Below are 13,400 nucleotides of genomic sequence, written 5' to 3' on the forward strand. Positions count from 1 at the left end.
TTTTCTTGCAATATAATCGATAGCAATACTGATACATTCTTCTTGGCACTTTTTTCCATCAAATTATTTTTACACACGCAATTCACATGACAAATACTGGCCATTTATAACACGTTTATTTTGCGCATATGATGTTCTATACATAATAAAACCAAGGTAAAATAAACAAAATATATATGCCGCAGTATGCAACATGTTTACCACACAAGGGGCACCTTGCACTAACTTTATTGGCGGCTCGATATGAAACCGCGTGTGATTGACTCTCACCTGGCATCTCGTTTCCTGGTCATGTGACACGGACCTGTCCGATCTTCCATTAGGTACGGGGTTTCTGCGCAATTGCGTAGTGAAGTAAACTACCAAAAACAGTTGAAGATGATGCATATGCTCCCATTTTTTGGGGTCAAAAAGTTGGTATCGGTATTTGTTTAAGGAATCGATACCAAATGAGTCGCATGTGAGTATCGATATACTGATACCAAAGGATTGATATGGATTTTGACATTTTGAAATCTGAAATGGATTCCTGAAGAAGAAAATGACAATGAGTATAATGTTTTAATGTGATGTTCGAAACACAATCATTTAGTTATACCTCAAGTTGCATTTGATTCTTTAATGTTTTTTTTAATTGAAGACATTATGTCTATTGAAAGTTGGGGCCTGTTTTTTTTTTTTGGGTCACTCTGTATAAACTGTGTGAGTACATGGCAGTCCTTCAATGTACAGTACATTCTCAAAGCTCCTTTACTATGTTGCTCAACTGGGTTTTCACTGTTTAGTATCTTGCTCAACTTCAGCAGGAAGTGAAAATGAAACATGCAGACGAAACAATGGTACTATGCAAACAAAGTCAAAAACAAATTCACTTCATGAGTGGATCAGAGTATTACTACATGTTGGCTACCAGCAAACACTATGTACAAGAAGTAAAACAGTCAGCTGTCTTATGAGAACTACTTGAAATCCTAAAACATAAGTACATTGATTGCCTGCATAGTCATTGTTGCTTTTCATACTTTGTACTCTTTTCATACCCGTCACTGATTTGAAATTGTGTTACAAGTCTCAATTAGTCATAATTTGTCTGTACCATTTGTTTCATCCACCTGCAGTGCCTTAACATTATACATTCTCTCCAATGTATTGTACATGTCAATGATTTCTTAATATTGTTTCTCAAAATTGCACCTTAATGTTCATATTCATATAGGTCTGCATTTAATTGACTGTACCCCACACAATAAAAATAAACTCTAATCTCTACTATCTAAACTTTACTGATCAAAATAGCAATGGATGCAGTCTGACGTCATAATGGTAATATAGTTGTGTTATTTGGATGAAAGATAATGTAAAAAGCAGAATATAGTGTTTTGGGATCCACTTAAAGAGCGCTACACTAACCTGTTGTTACAAAGATTACTCTCAAACGGGAATTACAAATCACTTGCTCATTAGGCATTTTCACGGGGAGAAAATTGGTTACTTTCTAATCTCGGCTTCACCAAATTACTTGCATGCCTAGCAGGTAGAAGTTATACAGATGCAAAAGGAAAACCCAATCAAGATTCTCATAGAGTCCAATGTTTAGACTCTGGGTTACATAATGTGAAATGTAGGAATTATTCAACCACAATAGTTTGGGGAAAACATAAATGGAAAAACCTAGGCCCAATGGTATCGGAATAAAAGCCACTGTTGCATCAGCGCTCCGTGTCAAACAAGCCCTCCAGTGGTTTCACTGAGAGTTAAACATTAACATTTGCCGGTGGTTCTGGAGGAAAAGGTCAGCAGCCCCTCCTCTGGGGAATAACACTTTGCACTGTATCCAAAGACCTGCTCAACCCAATCTGCAAACAGCCTGTGTCGCGCCACTTTGTGTCGAATGCCAATTAGCAAATGTTAGCACAAAACATGACAAAACGGCACATTATTCCAATGTATTAATGATCAAATATTACAGAGGCGATGGCAGGTTCGTTTAGGGCCGCTGGAGAGCGTGTTTCATTGTGACAAAGGGAAAGTTGTACTTGATGGGAAGGCCCTCGTGGGTGGTGATGTTAAAGGAGTGCCATGAGAATGGTCGCAGACCCCCCTGTGTTGTGGGGCCGTTTATTGCCTCTGCGACCAGCTGGAGAGCCATCTGGTAGTCAGTCACCTGTGTCATGAGACAGGAGCGAGGAGGGGGTGAGTGAAAGGGATGCAGCAGACAGGATGAGGAACATAATCTCCAAAACATCATTTGGAGTGAAGTAGCACAATCGATGGTCACAAAAACGTATTGATTCACCTTAGTGTCATAACAACCACCGGGGCGTGGTCTCCTGAGCCGCAGGTCGTTACGGCAACAAATGGTTTTACACGGATGGCCCTTGGCATAAGGATCTCTTTTGTAGTCTGAAACACACAATTGGTTCCAGTTTCAATTTATTTTGTATTTATTTTCTCATTTCCCATTTGAAATAATGAAGATATGAACCTATTGCAACCTACGGTATTTTAGCTGTTTGCTACATTTTAACATGCATGTTAAGTCAATTGAGGACTCCAAATGATCCATAGGTGTGAACGTGAGTGTAAATTGTTACATTTGGTTAAATGGCATGTGCCATATTTAAAGAGAATGAGAGGAGCAGCTTTGATTGCAGACAATGGAGTCAGCTTTGCTCACGCCCACAACGGCGCAAACCACCTCAGCGCCAGTCGCGAAAATAGAGCCTATTGTGTTTTGACAAGTAAAGGTTCATTTTGAGCAAGATCAAACATTGCATTATTGCACCTACTGTTGTATCGCATGATGTGCTTGAGGGACTTGAGGTCAAACACTTTGGCCTGATCCCTGCGGAGGATTTTGGCTCTGGGACAAAGGTCGTAGGAAAAGTCTTCTCCGTATCGCCTCCACATCACATCGTACCCACTCAGGTTGTAGATGTCAACATGAAATGGAATGTTGTAGGATGGCCAGTATCCTTCAAGGGTGGAGCAAATGCACCAGCAGAGGTGGGTTGGAACAAGCTCCATTTACTTCATTACATTTTCTCAAGTAACTTGACTTCAATGTTTTTGTTCTCCAGTTCTTCAGGATTTGAATTGTTTTTAATAGTTACTACTGCATTACGGAATTATTTGGAGGACTATTTTTTAACTTGTATTTGAGTCATATTATCCTAGGGTAAAAGTACCCTCACTTGAGTATAATTTTTGGCTACTCTACCCACCAGCCTGGCGGACTATTATCATCACAAATGTGCACGTTTGTGTGTCACCTCCTCGCAAAGCTTGAGTCTGGTCGGTGTGGATAACTTTCCCGGGGATCTGCTCCACAACAGTCAGCGCTCCAGTCCTGATGCTATGTCCAGGCGAAACCTTACTCAGGTCCACCACCATGTACTGGCTGTTATACGTACCTGTATTACAGGAAGAAATGCCACTTTGTTTCCCGGCATAAACATTCTGCTGAGCAAAATTCAGCCTCATCGCAACCATCACTTTCATTCTGACCTGAGTTGTATTTCGAGAAAATCTGCGCCCACTGCTCGCCTCTATGCGCCAGGCTGTTGGCCAGGCGCACCCTCTGCCAGGCCAACAGGCTGTGAGGGCTGAGCTGAGAAAACAAGGAGGCGTTGAAGACACTGATCGAGGTTTGAGTCAGCAGCAAGCCGCTGCCGAGCAGGTAGAAGTCATCCAGAGATGTAAGGAAGCCTGTGGGATGAGGAGGAAATGCGGTGGTCACATGGGGCCTGAGGTTACAGACAATTTGCAGCAGTACTTTTAAAACAATATCGCAGTCTTTTTTTGTAAACAGAATTATATCTTAACTAATTTCCATGAAACCCTGTGAAGGGAATTAGCAAAGGCCAAGGATGAAGACAGAAACCCTTTCTAAGGGAAGGATACGCCGTATGCCACATGCTTCAATTAAAAGCAACTCTCTCAGATTATCAGCAAAGAAAATGAATGATCATAATGAATTAAGTTATGACTAAGTATGATGAAAAACATAGCCATTGGTAACATAGTGGCTCACATGGCTGATTGGCTGTCAACCAATTTGGTGCTGCTCCAAAGCAGGATTGAGCTTGGTATGTTAAACACAGTCCTAGCTCTGTGATTGTATTGTATGTCATTATGATTGTATGTTAAAAATGACAACACTGTTGTTTACCATTGCAAAGGGAAGGTTGAATCTGCTGGCCCTGACCTGCTATGCATTTGAAACAGTTCACGTTGTCATAAAGAAAGAAAGGAATCGCTTCATTGTAACACAGTGAAGTCACATCCTTCCCGCTCTAAAAATAGCACAACTTGTATTCGAATAGCAACAGAGCCTGTAAGAGGATTTTTCCTGACCTGGGCACTGAGAAATCTTTGCTGATGAAATGACTTAGCTAGCTCTGAACTGACTTTGAGGGAAAACGCTAGACAGTGTGGCTGAGATTGGATGTTGATGTGCACACATTGCATGCCAGAGCAGAGGAATTACTTTAAGAGGGGAAGGTTCACAATGCATTTGGTTCAACTCTCAGATGGTTGATTTAGACATTCTCTCAGAATTCGGAATTCTCTCAGATAGACTTCTTTGTTGAATTGTGATCTTTATTAGGTACAAAGTAGAAACGTGTATATGTACAGAATGTATCTTTGTGGAGAGTGTATACCAGGGTAGCTGCTGAATGACATTTTTCCAGTGGCCGCGTGTGACACCCTGAGGTCCCAGTGTTTATAGATGCGCATGGTGGCTGCATAATTGTACCAGCTGGAGTGGCCCAACAGCAGATTCTCAAAGCCAGATGTCACCTGGGACACAGAGAAGAGACAGTGGGATGGTGCTTGTTTGCATTCCAGTCCCGTTTTTCTTTAATAAAACAATCATATTCCTCATAAGGTAACATTATCCTGCCTTGGATCACAGTTATCTTCACCATCATGTGCACACAGTCTTTGTTGTCTGAATGAAAGATGGATAAAGGAGAGACTATCCCCTTTTTAAGAGGCCCCTTGAACACTGTCAAGAGGAGGAACCGGCAGAAGGTGCAACAAAGAAAACAAAGGCAGATCTACATTGAGAATTCCTGTGTTCACTCACAGCTTGGGCCAAGCGAGCCTAGCCTGACCTTTATGAGAGCCGTGCAGTGGCTCATTCCCGGCATCCTGAAAGCAGTGGGCCCGGCAGAGTCGGGGCGAGGTGTCAGCGCAGGGACAAGGTCCAGGAGGTCACCGACAGCATTCAGAAAGTGAACAGCAAATGCAGACAGGGGCTGGGAAGGGAGGAGAGTGAGATGAGTTCGATGATACGGTGATAATTAGCAATGTTAAACACATTACACACATCTTTGTGTTTGCATTTGGCCCACTGTGCAGCTCCAGCAATTAGGCCGTCCAGTTGGGCTAGGATCAGTCCCAAATGTCTCCACAAGGGGTCGCTTGTCTGCCTTAGCGTCACTTGCTCTCTGGCCCATTGATCCTGTTTGCTGTGGATCAGAGAACAGTAAAATTTCAGAATCTAAGATATTTAAATAGACGGGCCGGCTAGGCATTCAAGTACAAAACTACATACATTACACAACTAGTGTAGTTTCTATCTAAAAAATCTGTCAAAGCTATAGACAACAATTTGCATCCCAGAAAATGTTATCAGATTCTATCACTTTGTTATATAAATGTCAATTTATATGAACATTTTACCTTAAGAACCTTTTCAAGGGATTCAGAACCTTCTCATCTTTTATTAGCTGGGGGTACATGTTGGAGTAATGATTAAATATCTGTCTGCAATGAAAAAAAGAATAACAAATGTAATTTTTTTTTTTAAAAAAGTATACATTTGCATTTTTTGTTTATTACTATTTGCAATATTATTCTGTGATTTTACACATGAAAAAACAATATATTTAGATTTACAAATAGGAATGTTCCATCATTGTTAGCCTGTTCTTAATAAAATACATTTACAGTATATTAGTGTATTTTTTAAAATGCTTTATATTCAGTGCATTTAAAAACTTGTTCGGATTTTACTGGAAGGATTACATCATAAAAACTAATCCTATTCTCTCACCCAGCAGTGAGATAGCCTTCCAGGTACCCAGCCAGAAAAAATGTAGTCTCATCTGGCTGTTGGACGGCTCCGTAACCAGCGGAAATCTCCAAGATGCCCCATCCTGTGATTTGCAGGCTATCATTGAAGTAACCATAAGCACCACCCTCTGTCTCCTTCACCCCCTCCTTTAGGATCACCCTTTTCTGGGCAGCATCCCAGGACACGGTGGCCTCACGGAGGTCTGTCATTGTCAGAGGATGGTTCAGGGTCACAGGGTTGAGGTTGAATAACACACATTATGGGACATTTGTTATAGCATTGTCACCGGCATTAAATTATTTAAAGAACATGTGTCTGTGTTCTTCTTCCTTGACCTGTCTTGCTCCTGAAGTACAATAAACATAGTGCATTTAGTACTGAGGCAAGTATGTATAAAATATGCAAGTTCAGATATGTAAATTTAACAGAAAATATCCTGTGTAAATCTTAGCTTGTATAATTAAGAGAATAATTTTGATTTTACTTGTCCTAACTACAAATACCAATACTCACGCCAAGTGTGCACTGATGCAAATAAAGCGTTCATCAGGATGCACAGTTTAATGCCCTGCTGCTCCATTTTTGCTGATAGTTTCCTGCTGTTGTCTCGTATTTCCCAAAGTCAATATTCCTAGTGCAGTCGTTGTTAAGAGTAAGGACGATTTCACGAGCGTCGGCATTTCCCTAATATCCCGAAGGAAAAAAAATAAGCACCACCCCAGATGGGACTCGAACCCACAATCCCTGGCTTAGGAGGCCAGTGCCTTATCCATTAGGCCACTGGGGCATATATGTAAACTGTGCTCAGATGCAATTATATTATATTATATATTATATATAATGCGCTGACCATTTAGAGTAGATGAATATGATGAATTCATATCCTGATAAAATCGAATAATTGATGATTAAAAAAAACTCATGAAGCGGGAGGAAATCCCATCACCATGGGCGATACAATGTCGAACGTTCCATTTTCTCGTCTTTAGAGGGGCCTAGCTCTTTGGATGTCAAGCCAAAACGCCACAGAATAACATAAAAAAAGATGCATGCATATTAAATGCCAAACAGTTCTTATAAGTTAGTAAGGCTTTAGGCGTCCATATTTTGGGGGGACTTTTACAGTCCTGTTTTTGAATGGAACATTCGCACTTGCGCAGTACTACGCCTGCACTGTTTATGCAGAAGTCGGCGGCGTTAGGGATTTCACTAAAGTTGTCTGTATGGAGGTAAATATCATAAATATATAAACTCAGTGACTCCCCTGCAACTACTAAACCAATCTGACACCAAGTCGACAGTATCAATTAAAGGTCAGGTATGAGAAGCATCCTAGTAAGCTTGAAACGGTTAGCTACCTAGCATTAGCTAGCTACATAGCGTCCTGCTGGTAACCACAAACACGCGATGGCGTTAAAACCATTCTAACAATAACAATCTTGTTGATATGTGTTGGTTCTCATGTAGGATCTCAAAATGTCTCTGAAGCTCCCTCGATTTGGGAAAGCGTTCAGTCCGAAGAAAATTCCTCCGCGGAAATCAGCATCATTATCGAGCCTTCACACAGTAGGTTTTTTGCTCCAAAAAACATGAACAATTCCAATAAAGTGCATGCATGTGTAGCACCTGATGTTAGAGACCAATGGCATGTCTTTTAGTTGGACCGTTCAACACGAGAAATAGAGCTGGGCCTTGAGTATGGATCTCCTTCAATGATCATTGGAGGGCATACCTTGAAATTTGAGGATGGACAGTGGATAACAGGTGATTACAAACATTGTTGTTGCATAATACGCCAGTGCAGTAAATTTTATAATGCTGCTTCTTCTGCACAGGGAGTCCTTGATTGCATATTAATGGAATGAGTGCCATTAAAATATATATTTTCTTCTTTCTGTATGATCAGAATCAGGTGGAAATGTATCTGTCCGAGAAGTAGAACGTCTTAAGAAGAGAAATTTGCAGCTGGAGGAGGAGAATAATATCCTAAAATTGAAGATAGAAATTCTGATTGACATGGTGAGAACAGAGGTCTGCGTAATAAAATGTCGTAGCCCATCTTCATATATTTTATTCTTCTTAATTTCATGTAATCATCTTACTGTCTAGCTCACAGAATCGACAGTTGAGTACCACCTGATGGAGAAAGAAGTGGAGGACATAAAGTCTCAGCATTGAAGAAATGACAAACATGGTGCAATGCCTTCCTCATAGGAAGTTTTTAAGTGGTATAATGTGTTTTGTTCATAGATATATATATATATATATATATATATATATATATTTACATATATATACATATATATGTATGTATGTATATATATACCATGTTTTTAAATTGCTGTGATATTTTTTTAATTACCTGCTGTATATTAAATATCCATCTGTTTGGCAAATCTTTTTTTTTTTTAATTTATCTTCACAAAGTGAAATCTCGAACAATGAAAATCACTGGATTTATTCTATTGGATTACATTTTTGGTCCAAGACACACCAATGAGCAATTTATGTAACAAATTCAGATTTTGTTTCACATTTTGAAGACCAACGATGTTGGGAGCAAATAAATATTGTACAATAATTAATGGATGTATTTTGTATAGATTCAATTGTTATTGTTAATGTGTATTGAAATATCCTTGAGAGATTATATAATCAGTAGAATAAATTTGGAAAAAAGGCCCCCAATATATTACCATGGTGCATGATATGCTTTCACATTTTTTTCTTCAAAATTAATTTTGCACATCAATACACAAGACTATATGCATAGTAGTAGTGACGTGTGGTGAGGTCCGTGACTGCTCAGGTGTTTATTTACAAGATTTACAAATTATGAGCCAAACAGAGCGTCATATTTGCTCATAAATCAACAGCCTGACATGTAAAATTGGTATGAAAAAAGGGGTGAAAATAAGCTTTGGTCGCGGGATATTATGGAGAACTAAAAGTACCGAAATTAAAAAAAAATGTAATGAATTATTTAATTATTTCAGTGTTTATCAAATTATTTCAATATTTATTTATCCACCAGCCAGTATTTAATCAAACATGTATTTATTTTTTTCAATATTTTATTATTTATTATTAATCACATTATGTTGCTCCTAACCCCTCCCAACGGAAAAAATCAGTAATCTTATTGGCGGGTGTGACTGTCACGTCAACAGTCAGTGACTGCGCAGGCGCAGACTAGTGCACGTCTCATTTTCGCTTAGCGCTTTAGCTAAATTAGCTGACAACTAATCAAGTTCAAACTGCCTTTCTTCTAACTGCGTTCTAAGGGCGCGTCGTCCAAACTTTACGCGTTCCTCATCGATATCGAGTTGTATTATTGTTGGTGTTCCACTTCATCATGCCGAGAGGTGGTAAGTGTCATTGCTGAAGCGTCGTAAACAACAGTTAAGGCAAGCTAACCGTAGTGTCCAGAGGTAGCTTTTACACATGCTTAGCTTGTAGCATGCTAACCGGCTATTACAGGGGCTATGTTGGCAATCTCTGTCATTCAGGAAACACCACCAATATGTATACGAATTGACGAACTGGTCCTTTGCTATCTGCTTTTTGTTTTTTTGGTTTTGGTTTTCGTAATGGAATGTTTTCGCCACCAAATATCTTCGATGATCGTTTACCGCCATTAACGTTGCCATGTGTGTCATTCAATTTATTCGTTTGACAGCTGAAACCTTTTAAATATGCTGATAACCATACACGTTAATTGTTTGGCGGAAGCTGCTATTGGCAGGTACTCTGATCAATATTTCCTAAAATAGTGCACAGTTAGGTTTGTTGTTTTAGCCTGCATCATAGCATATTTGTGTAGTCGTGAATAGCTACTCATTGCATTGCATTATATAAGCGCTTTTGTGCCATGTGAATATGTAAACCAGAGTTGAAATGATTATTGTTTTCTATAGTTATTACATTTTGAGTTGTTTTTAAATTCAGTTTGTTTCCATGCGTTTTAAGAATGTGGTTTTGTTAGTTTTTTAAAGTTGTGTTATTATTAGTTTCAGTTTTTGTATGTGTAAAGAGTATTTTCTTAAAAGGTTGTCATAAGTATTGTGTAATAAAGTAAACTACAATTCCCAAACGACTGTCCAGCCGAATTGTAATACCGAAATTAATACCGTAAATGTAAAATAAACCTAAAAATTCATGTAGGAAATTAATTGATGACGACAAAGGCAAAGGGTGTTTTATTTATAGTTCTGACATTTTTTTTTTTCAATTTTAGTTAATTTTGGTAGCTTTTGGGTTCACTATAATAACTTCGATGTACACCCAATGACTTGGTGTCATGTTTATCCTAACTCTTCTGTTCTATTATGCATTCAATGGAGTCTTATTCTCACATGCCTGCTTACCTTTATTATTGTATTGACATGCATGTATTAACTGGCACAGGGAAAAAGAGCCATAAGGGCCGAGGGAAGCAATTTAGCAATCCCGAGGAGATTGACCGACAAATGAAAGCCCAGAGAGAGTCGGTAAGTTAAGAAATTATTAGATTGTATTTTTTATCAGCAGTTGTCTGTGTAATGTGCTACTGTTCCCCCTCCCCTCCAACAGGAAGCAAATGCTGGTGTGGAGAAAGAGAGCGGTTCTGAATCTGAAGAGGAGACGAGCAGCGAGGAAGAGTCTGAGGTCAACATCACTGCTGTTATTTTAGTTGACTGCCAGCTTTCATCCTTGTGTCGCTAACATGTCTGTGTTTGCATGCAGTGTAAGAAGAGGAGCGGTGTGGAAGGACTAATAGAAATTGAGAATCCCAACCGCATTTCTCAGAAAAGCAAGAAAGTGACCGAAGTAGATGTGGAAGCTCCTCGAGAGCTGTCTCGCAGAGAGAGGTGGGTCTTAATTGAAACAAATGTCTATTTCAGTGGTGTCAAATGTATGGCCTGCGAGATGATTTGGTTAAGTATAAAAATAAGTACAGCCGACTGAATAATAGGCCACCCCAAATTCGCTGATGGCTGATGTTAGTTGCACACAATGAAGTTATGACTCTAAACTTATTTCACTTTTACCATAATCTTGACTCTTTTAAAATTGATAGTGAAGCGCAATGAGATGATCAATCTGTCAACCTTTCATTCAAAGTGATACATTTCTTGATATTGACAAGCAATTTTCAGATGAGCACAAGGAATTGGCCTGCTCTGGATATCACAATTTTACACACAAGTTAGGTCATGGTTTGTTGAGGAAAAAAAACAAAAAACAAGAGTGCCAACATAAACCAAACGTAATTTGAAACTAAATAAATAAATAACATCATTGCAAGACTGCCACCCAGTGTTCAGACTGAGTCACCACAGTTGAATTAAACGGTTACTAAACTACAAGATGACAAACCTGTGTTGCCAAAACTCCGGTTAAATAGTCAGTACTGTATTTCTAACTGTTACTTGAAGTCCTGCTGTATTCATTTTAATCCTTGCCTTTAATAACTGCCTTGGAAAATTAGTCCGACTTCTGTTGCCAGTTTCCAACGTGCGCTCGCTGCTAACGCTGGCGACTGGCACCACATCATTCAGTGACAGCTTTTTTTTTTTTTTTTTTTGCATCATCAATTAGCGATTGAACATGATTTTGGTGGCAACAGTATGTAACTGGCTTAACTTCCCGACGTTGCACCACACCAAACAAACGGTTACCCCAGGCAGAAGAAATTCCGTGTTTTTTTTTTTTTTTTTTTTTTTTTTAAACCAATACACTCGAATTACTGCAGTACTCGTTTCACTCCCAAAAGACAGGAAGTGAGGATGGCCTCTTGTGCCACATGTCGACGTATTCTGACCTCATTGCGTGCTGTTGGTAACCTCGCAGTGAGTTGTTGACATTATGGCGTCCGCCAGGGAGGAGATCGAGAAACAGAAGTCCAAGGAACGCTACATGAAGCTTCATCTTGAGGGGAAGACGGAGCAGGCGAGAGCTGACCTGGCCAGACTTGCTATTATCAAGAAACAGAGGGAGGAAGCTGCCAAGAAGAGAGATGAACTCAGGAAAGGTGAGGAGGCTTATAAAAACTCATTTATCCAACATCCAGAATGCGGATTTCTTTATTAGATGTTCACACTGATAAAATGTCAACTCTCGTTTGCTTGTTAAAGATGCCGAGGAGGCCAAAGCAAAGCGTTAGTCACCTCCCCAACAACTTCAACATGCACATCGGTCTCAGAGGGACGGACAGTGGCGAGGGAACACATTTGCATAGCGTCAGGACATGACATGGCTGCCCCCGAGCTCCATCCAAGTCCTTCACGAAACAGCAGAGGGGCGACGTGCTCCACACAGTCCAAAAAACAGGTGAAATCATCGAGAGAAGAAGAGAAATGCGACATTTTGGGATCCCTCCGCTTGCACTGCTTACACTCACTCTTAACTCTTAATTCATCTTAATTCTTAAGGCTGCTAATCATTTTCATTCCTTTTGCGATTCATTTTGTTTTTACAAAATGTTGTCGGGACTCAAAACAGCAGGGAGCCGACACGAAGGGGGTCTTAGATGCTTTAACTTTTCCTTCTGCCCGACTCGTTTTTGTCGGAATGCAGCAATAGTCGGAGAGATGGGAGGCAAATTCGGAATAATTTTCATTTCCTCAACACGGCAAGTTTATGAAGAGGACGTTTCTTGTAATGCCTCAAAGCAGAAGGACTATTACTTGAACTACCTTTTGATAAGCCTCAACTAGTTTAACTTTTTTTTTTTTTTTTTTTAAATAGATAAAAACCATAACACCGTCTTCGGAAGCCTTGCATCAAAGTGGCCTTGGTGCGGTTCTGCTGGGATCCTGTGATTGTTTCTTTTGCCTTTTTTTTTTCTCCATTGTTTACAAAAGACCACTTCACTGTCATTTTACCTGTCATTAGGTTTTATATTTGTTTGTTTGTTTTTTTACAGCATTTCAAAATTCTTTACTCAAGAAGACTTCCCTCGTTTGTATCTTCTCGTTTGACAAGCAAAATATCCACTGTGAACATTAATTATTTGGTGATTGTAAAATTCAGGCTGTTCCGGCATGTTTCAGGTTACAATAATAACAAATCACACAGTCATATAAAAGAACCAAGCCACCAACTGTTTTTAGGAAAAAGAACAACAAAATGAAACAGAAACGAGTTCCTTGACTTTTCCCTCAAGTGTTTGAAGTCATTTAATAAAGAAATTGATTCATGAATCGACATTTGTTTTGTATCGATGCCCCATGTGTTGAGTTGTTGTTTAGTCACCTGCCCAACAGGTTTTAAAAATCTATACATTTAATTTTATATCTATCTGTACGTCTGTCGAATTTATATTGAATAGTTG

The 13,400-nt window shown here is 39.4% G+C and overlaps 3 protein-coding genes and 1 non-coding gene across 7 annotated transcripts; 2 read left to right on the forward strand and 2 right to left on the reverse strand.

Moving 5' to 3' along the window:
- Positions 1 to 169: 169 nt before the first annotated feature.
- Positions 170 to 6,816, reverse strand: plbd1b (phospholipase B domain containing 1b). The gene is made up of 11 exons (XM_086016860.1): positions 6,599 to 6,816; positions 6,065 to 6,287; positions 5,692 to 5,775; positions 5,336 to 5,477; positions 5,121 to 5,264; positions 4,665 to 4,803; positions 3,508 to 3,708; positions 3,273 to 3,413; positions 2,790 to 2,975; positions 2,297 to 2,403; positions 170 to 2,164 (listed from the first exon to the last, which is right to left on the reverse strand). The coding sequence occupies exons 1-11, from the start codon at positions 6,663 to 6,665 to the stop codon at positions 1,988 to 1,990; spliced, it is 1,611 nt and encodes a 536-aa protein (XP_085872986.1). The 5' UTR covers positions 6,666 to 6,816; the 3' UTR covers positions 170 to 1,987.
- trnar-ccu (transfer RNA arginine (anticodon CCU)) lies at positions 6,800 to 6,872 on the reverse strand. Its single transcript has one exon. It is a non-coding gene; the product is annotated as a tRNA-Arg (tRNA).
- A 345-nt stretch (positions 6,873 to 7,217) lies between these two features.
- cby1 (chibby 1, beta catenin antagonist) lies at positions 7,218 to 8,780 on the forward strand. 4 transcript variants are annotated; one of them, XM_086017348.1, is made up of 5 exons: positions 7,218 to 7,314; positions 7,553 to 7,651; positions 7,744 to 7,849; positions 7,992 to 8,104; positions 8,195 to 8,780. In XM_086017348.1, the coding sequence occupies exons 1-5, from the start codon at positions 7,309 to 7,311 to the stop codon at positions 8,261 to 8,263; spliced, it is 393 nt and encodes a 130-aa protein (XP_085873474.1). In that variant the 5' UTR covers positions 7,218 to 7,308; the 3' UTR covers positions 8,264 to 8,780. The 4 variants fall into 4 exon arrangements, with proteins under 4 accessions (XP_085873474.1, XP_085873477.1, XP_085873476.1 ...); XM_086017351.1 differs by having other exon boundaries at positions 7,223 to 7,306; XM_086017350.1 differs by having other exon boundaries at positions 7,252 to 7,398.
- A 471-nt stretch (positions 8,781 to 9,251) lies between these two features.
- Positions 9,252 to 13,269, forward strand: pdap1a (pdgfa associated protein 1a). The gene is made up of 6 exons (XM_086017347.1): positions 9,252 to 9,453; positions 10,493 to 10,575; positions 10,658 to 10,732; positions 10,811 to 10,935; positions 11,947 to 12,098; positions 12,202 to 13,269. The coding sequence occupies exons 1-6, from the start codon at positions 9,441 to 9,443 to the stop codon at positions 12,228 to 12,230; spliced, it is 477 nt and encodes a 158-aa protein (XP_085873473.1). The 5' UTR covers positions 9,252 to 9,440; the 3' UTR covers positions 12,231 to 13,269.
- Positions 13,270 to 13,400: the final 131 nt, after the last annotated feature.

Source organism: Filicampus tigris, chromosome 19 (assembly GCF_054856515.1).
Source record: "Filicampus tigris isolate MCC_2025a chromosome 19, RoL_Ftig_1.0, whole genome shotgun sequence".
Lineage (NCBI taxonomy): Eukaryota > Metazoa > Chordata > Actinopteri > Syngnathiformes > Syngnathidae > Filicampus > Filicampus tigris.

Excerpts from the sequence above, each read along its gene's own strand:
- cby1 (XM_086017351.1), top strand. The coding sequence starts at position 7,223 with ATGGAACATTCGCACTTGCGCAGTACTACGCCTGCACTGTTTATGCAG. Across the intron at positions 7,850-7,991 it reads GGATGGACAGTGGATAACAG|AATCAGGTGGAAATGTATCT; the intron begins GTGATTACAAAC and ends CTGTATGATCAG. Across the intron at positions 8,105-8,194 it reads TAGAAATTCTGATTGACATG|CTCACAGAATCGACAGTTGA; the intron begins GTGAGAACAGAG and ends CTTACTGTCTAG.
- plbd1b (XM_086016860.1), bottom strand. The coding sequence starts at position 6,665 with ATGGAGCAGCAGGGCATTAAACTGTGCATCCTGATGAACGCTTTATTT. Across the intron at positions 3,414-3,507 it reads TTTCTCGAAATACAACTCAG|GTACGTATAACAGCCAGTAC; the intron begins GTCAGAATGAAA and ends CCTGTAATACAG. Across the intron at positions 2,976-3,272 it reads GACTCAAGCTTTGCGAGGAG|GATACTGGCCATCCTACAAC; the intron begins GTGACACACAAA and ends CCACCCTTGAAG.
- pdap1a (XM_086017347.1), top strand. Across the intron at positions 10,576-10,657 it reads TGAAAGCCCAGAGAGAGTCG|GAAGCAAATGCTGGTGTGGA; the intron begins GTAAGTTAAGAA and ends CCCCTCCAACAG. Across the intron at positions 10,733-10,810 it reads GCAGCGAGGAAGAGTCTGAG|TGTAAGAAGAGGAGCGGTGT; the intron begins GTCAACATCACT and ends GTTTGCATGCAG.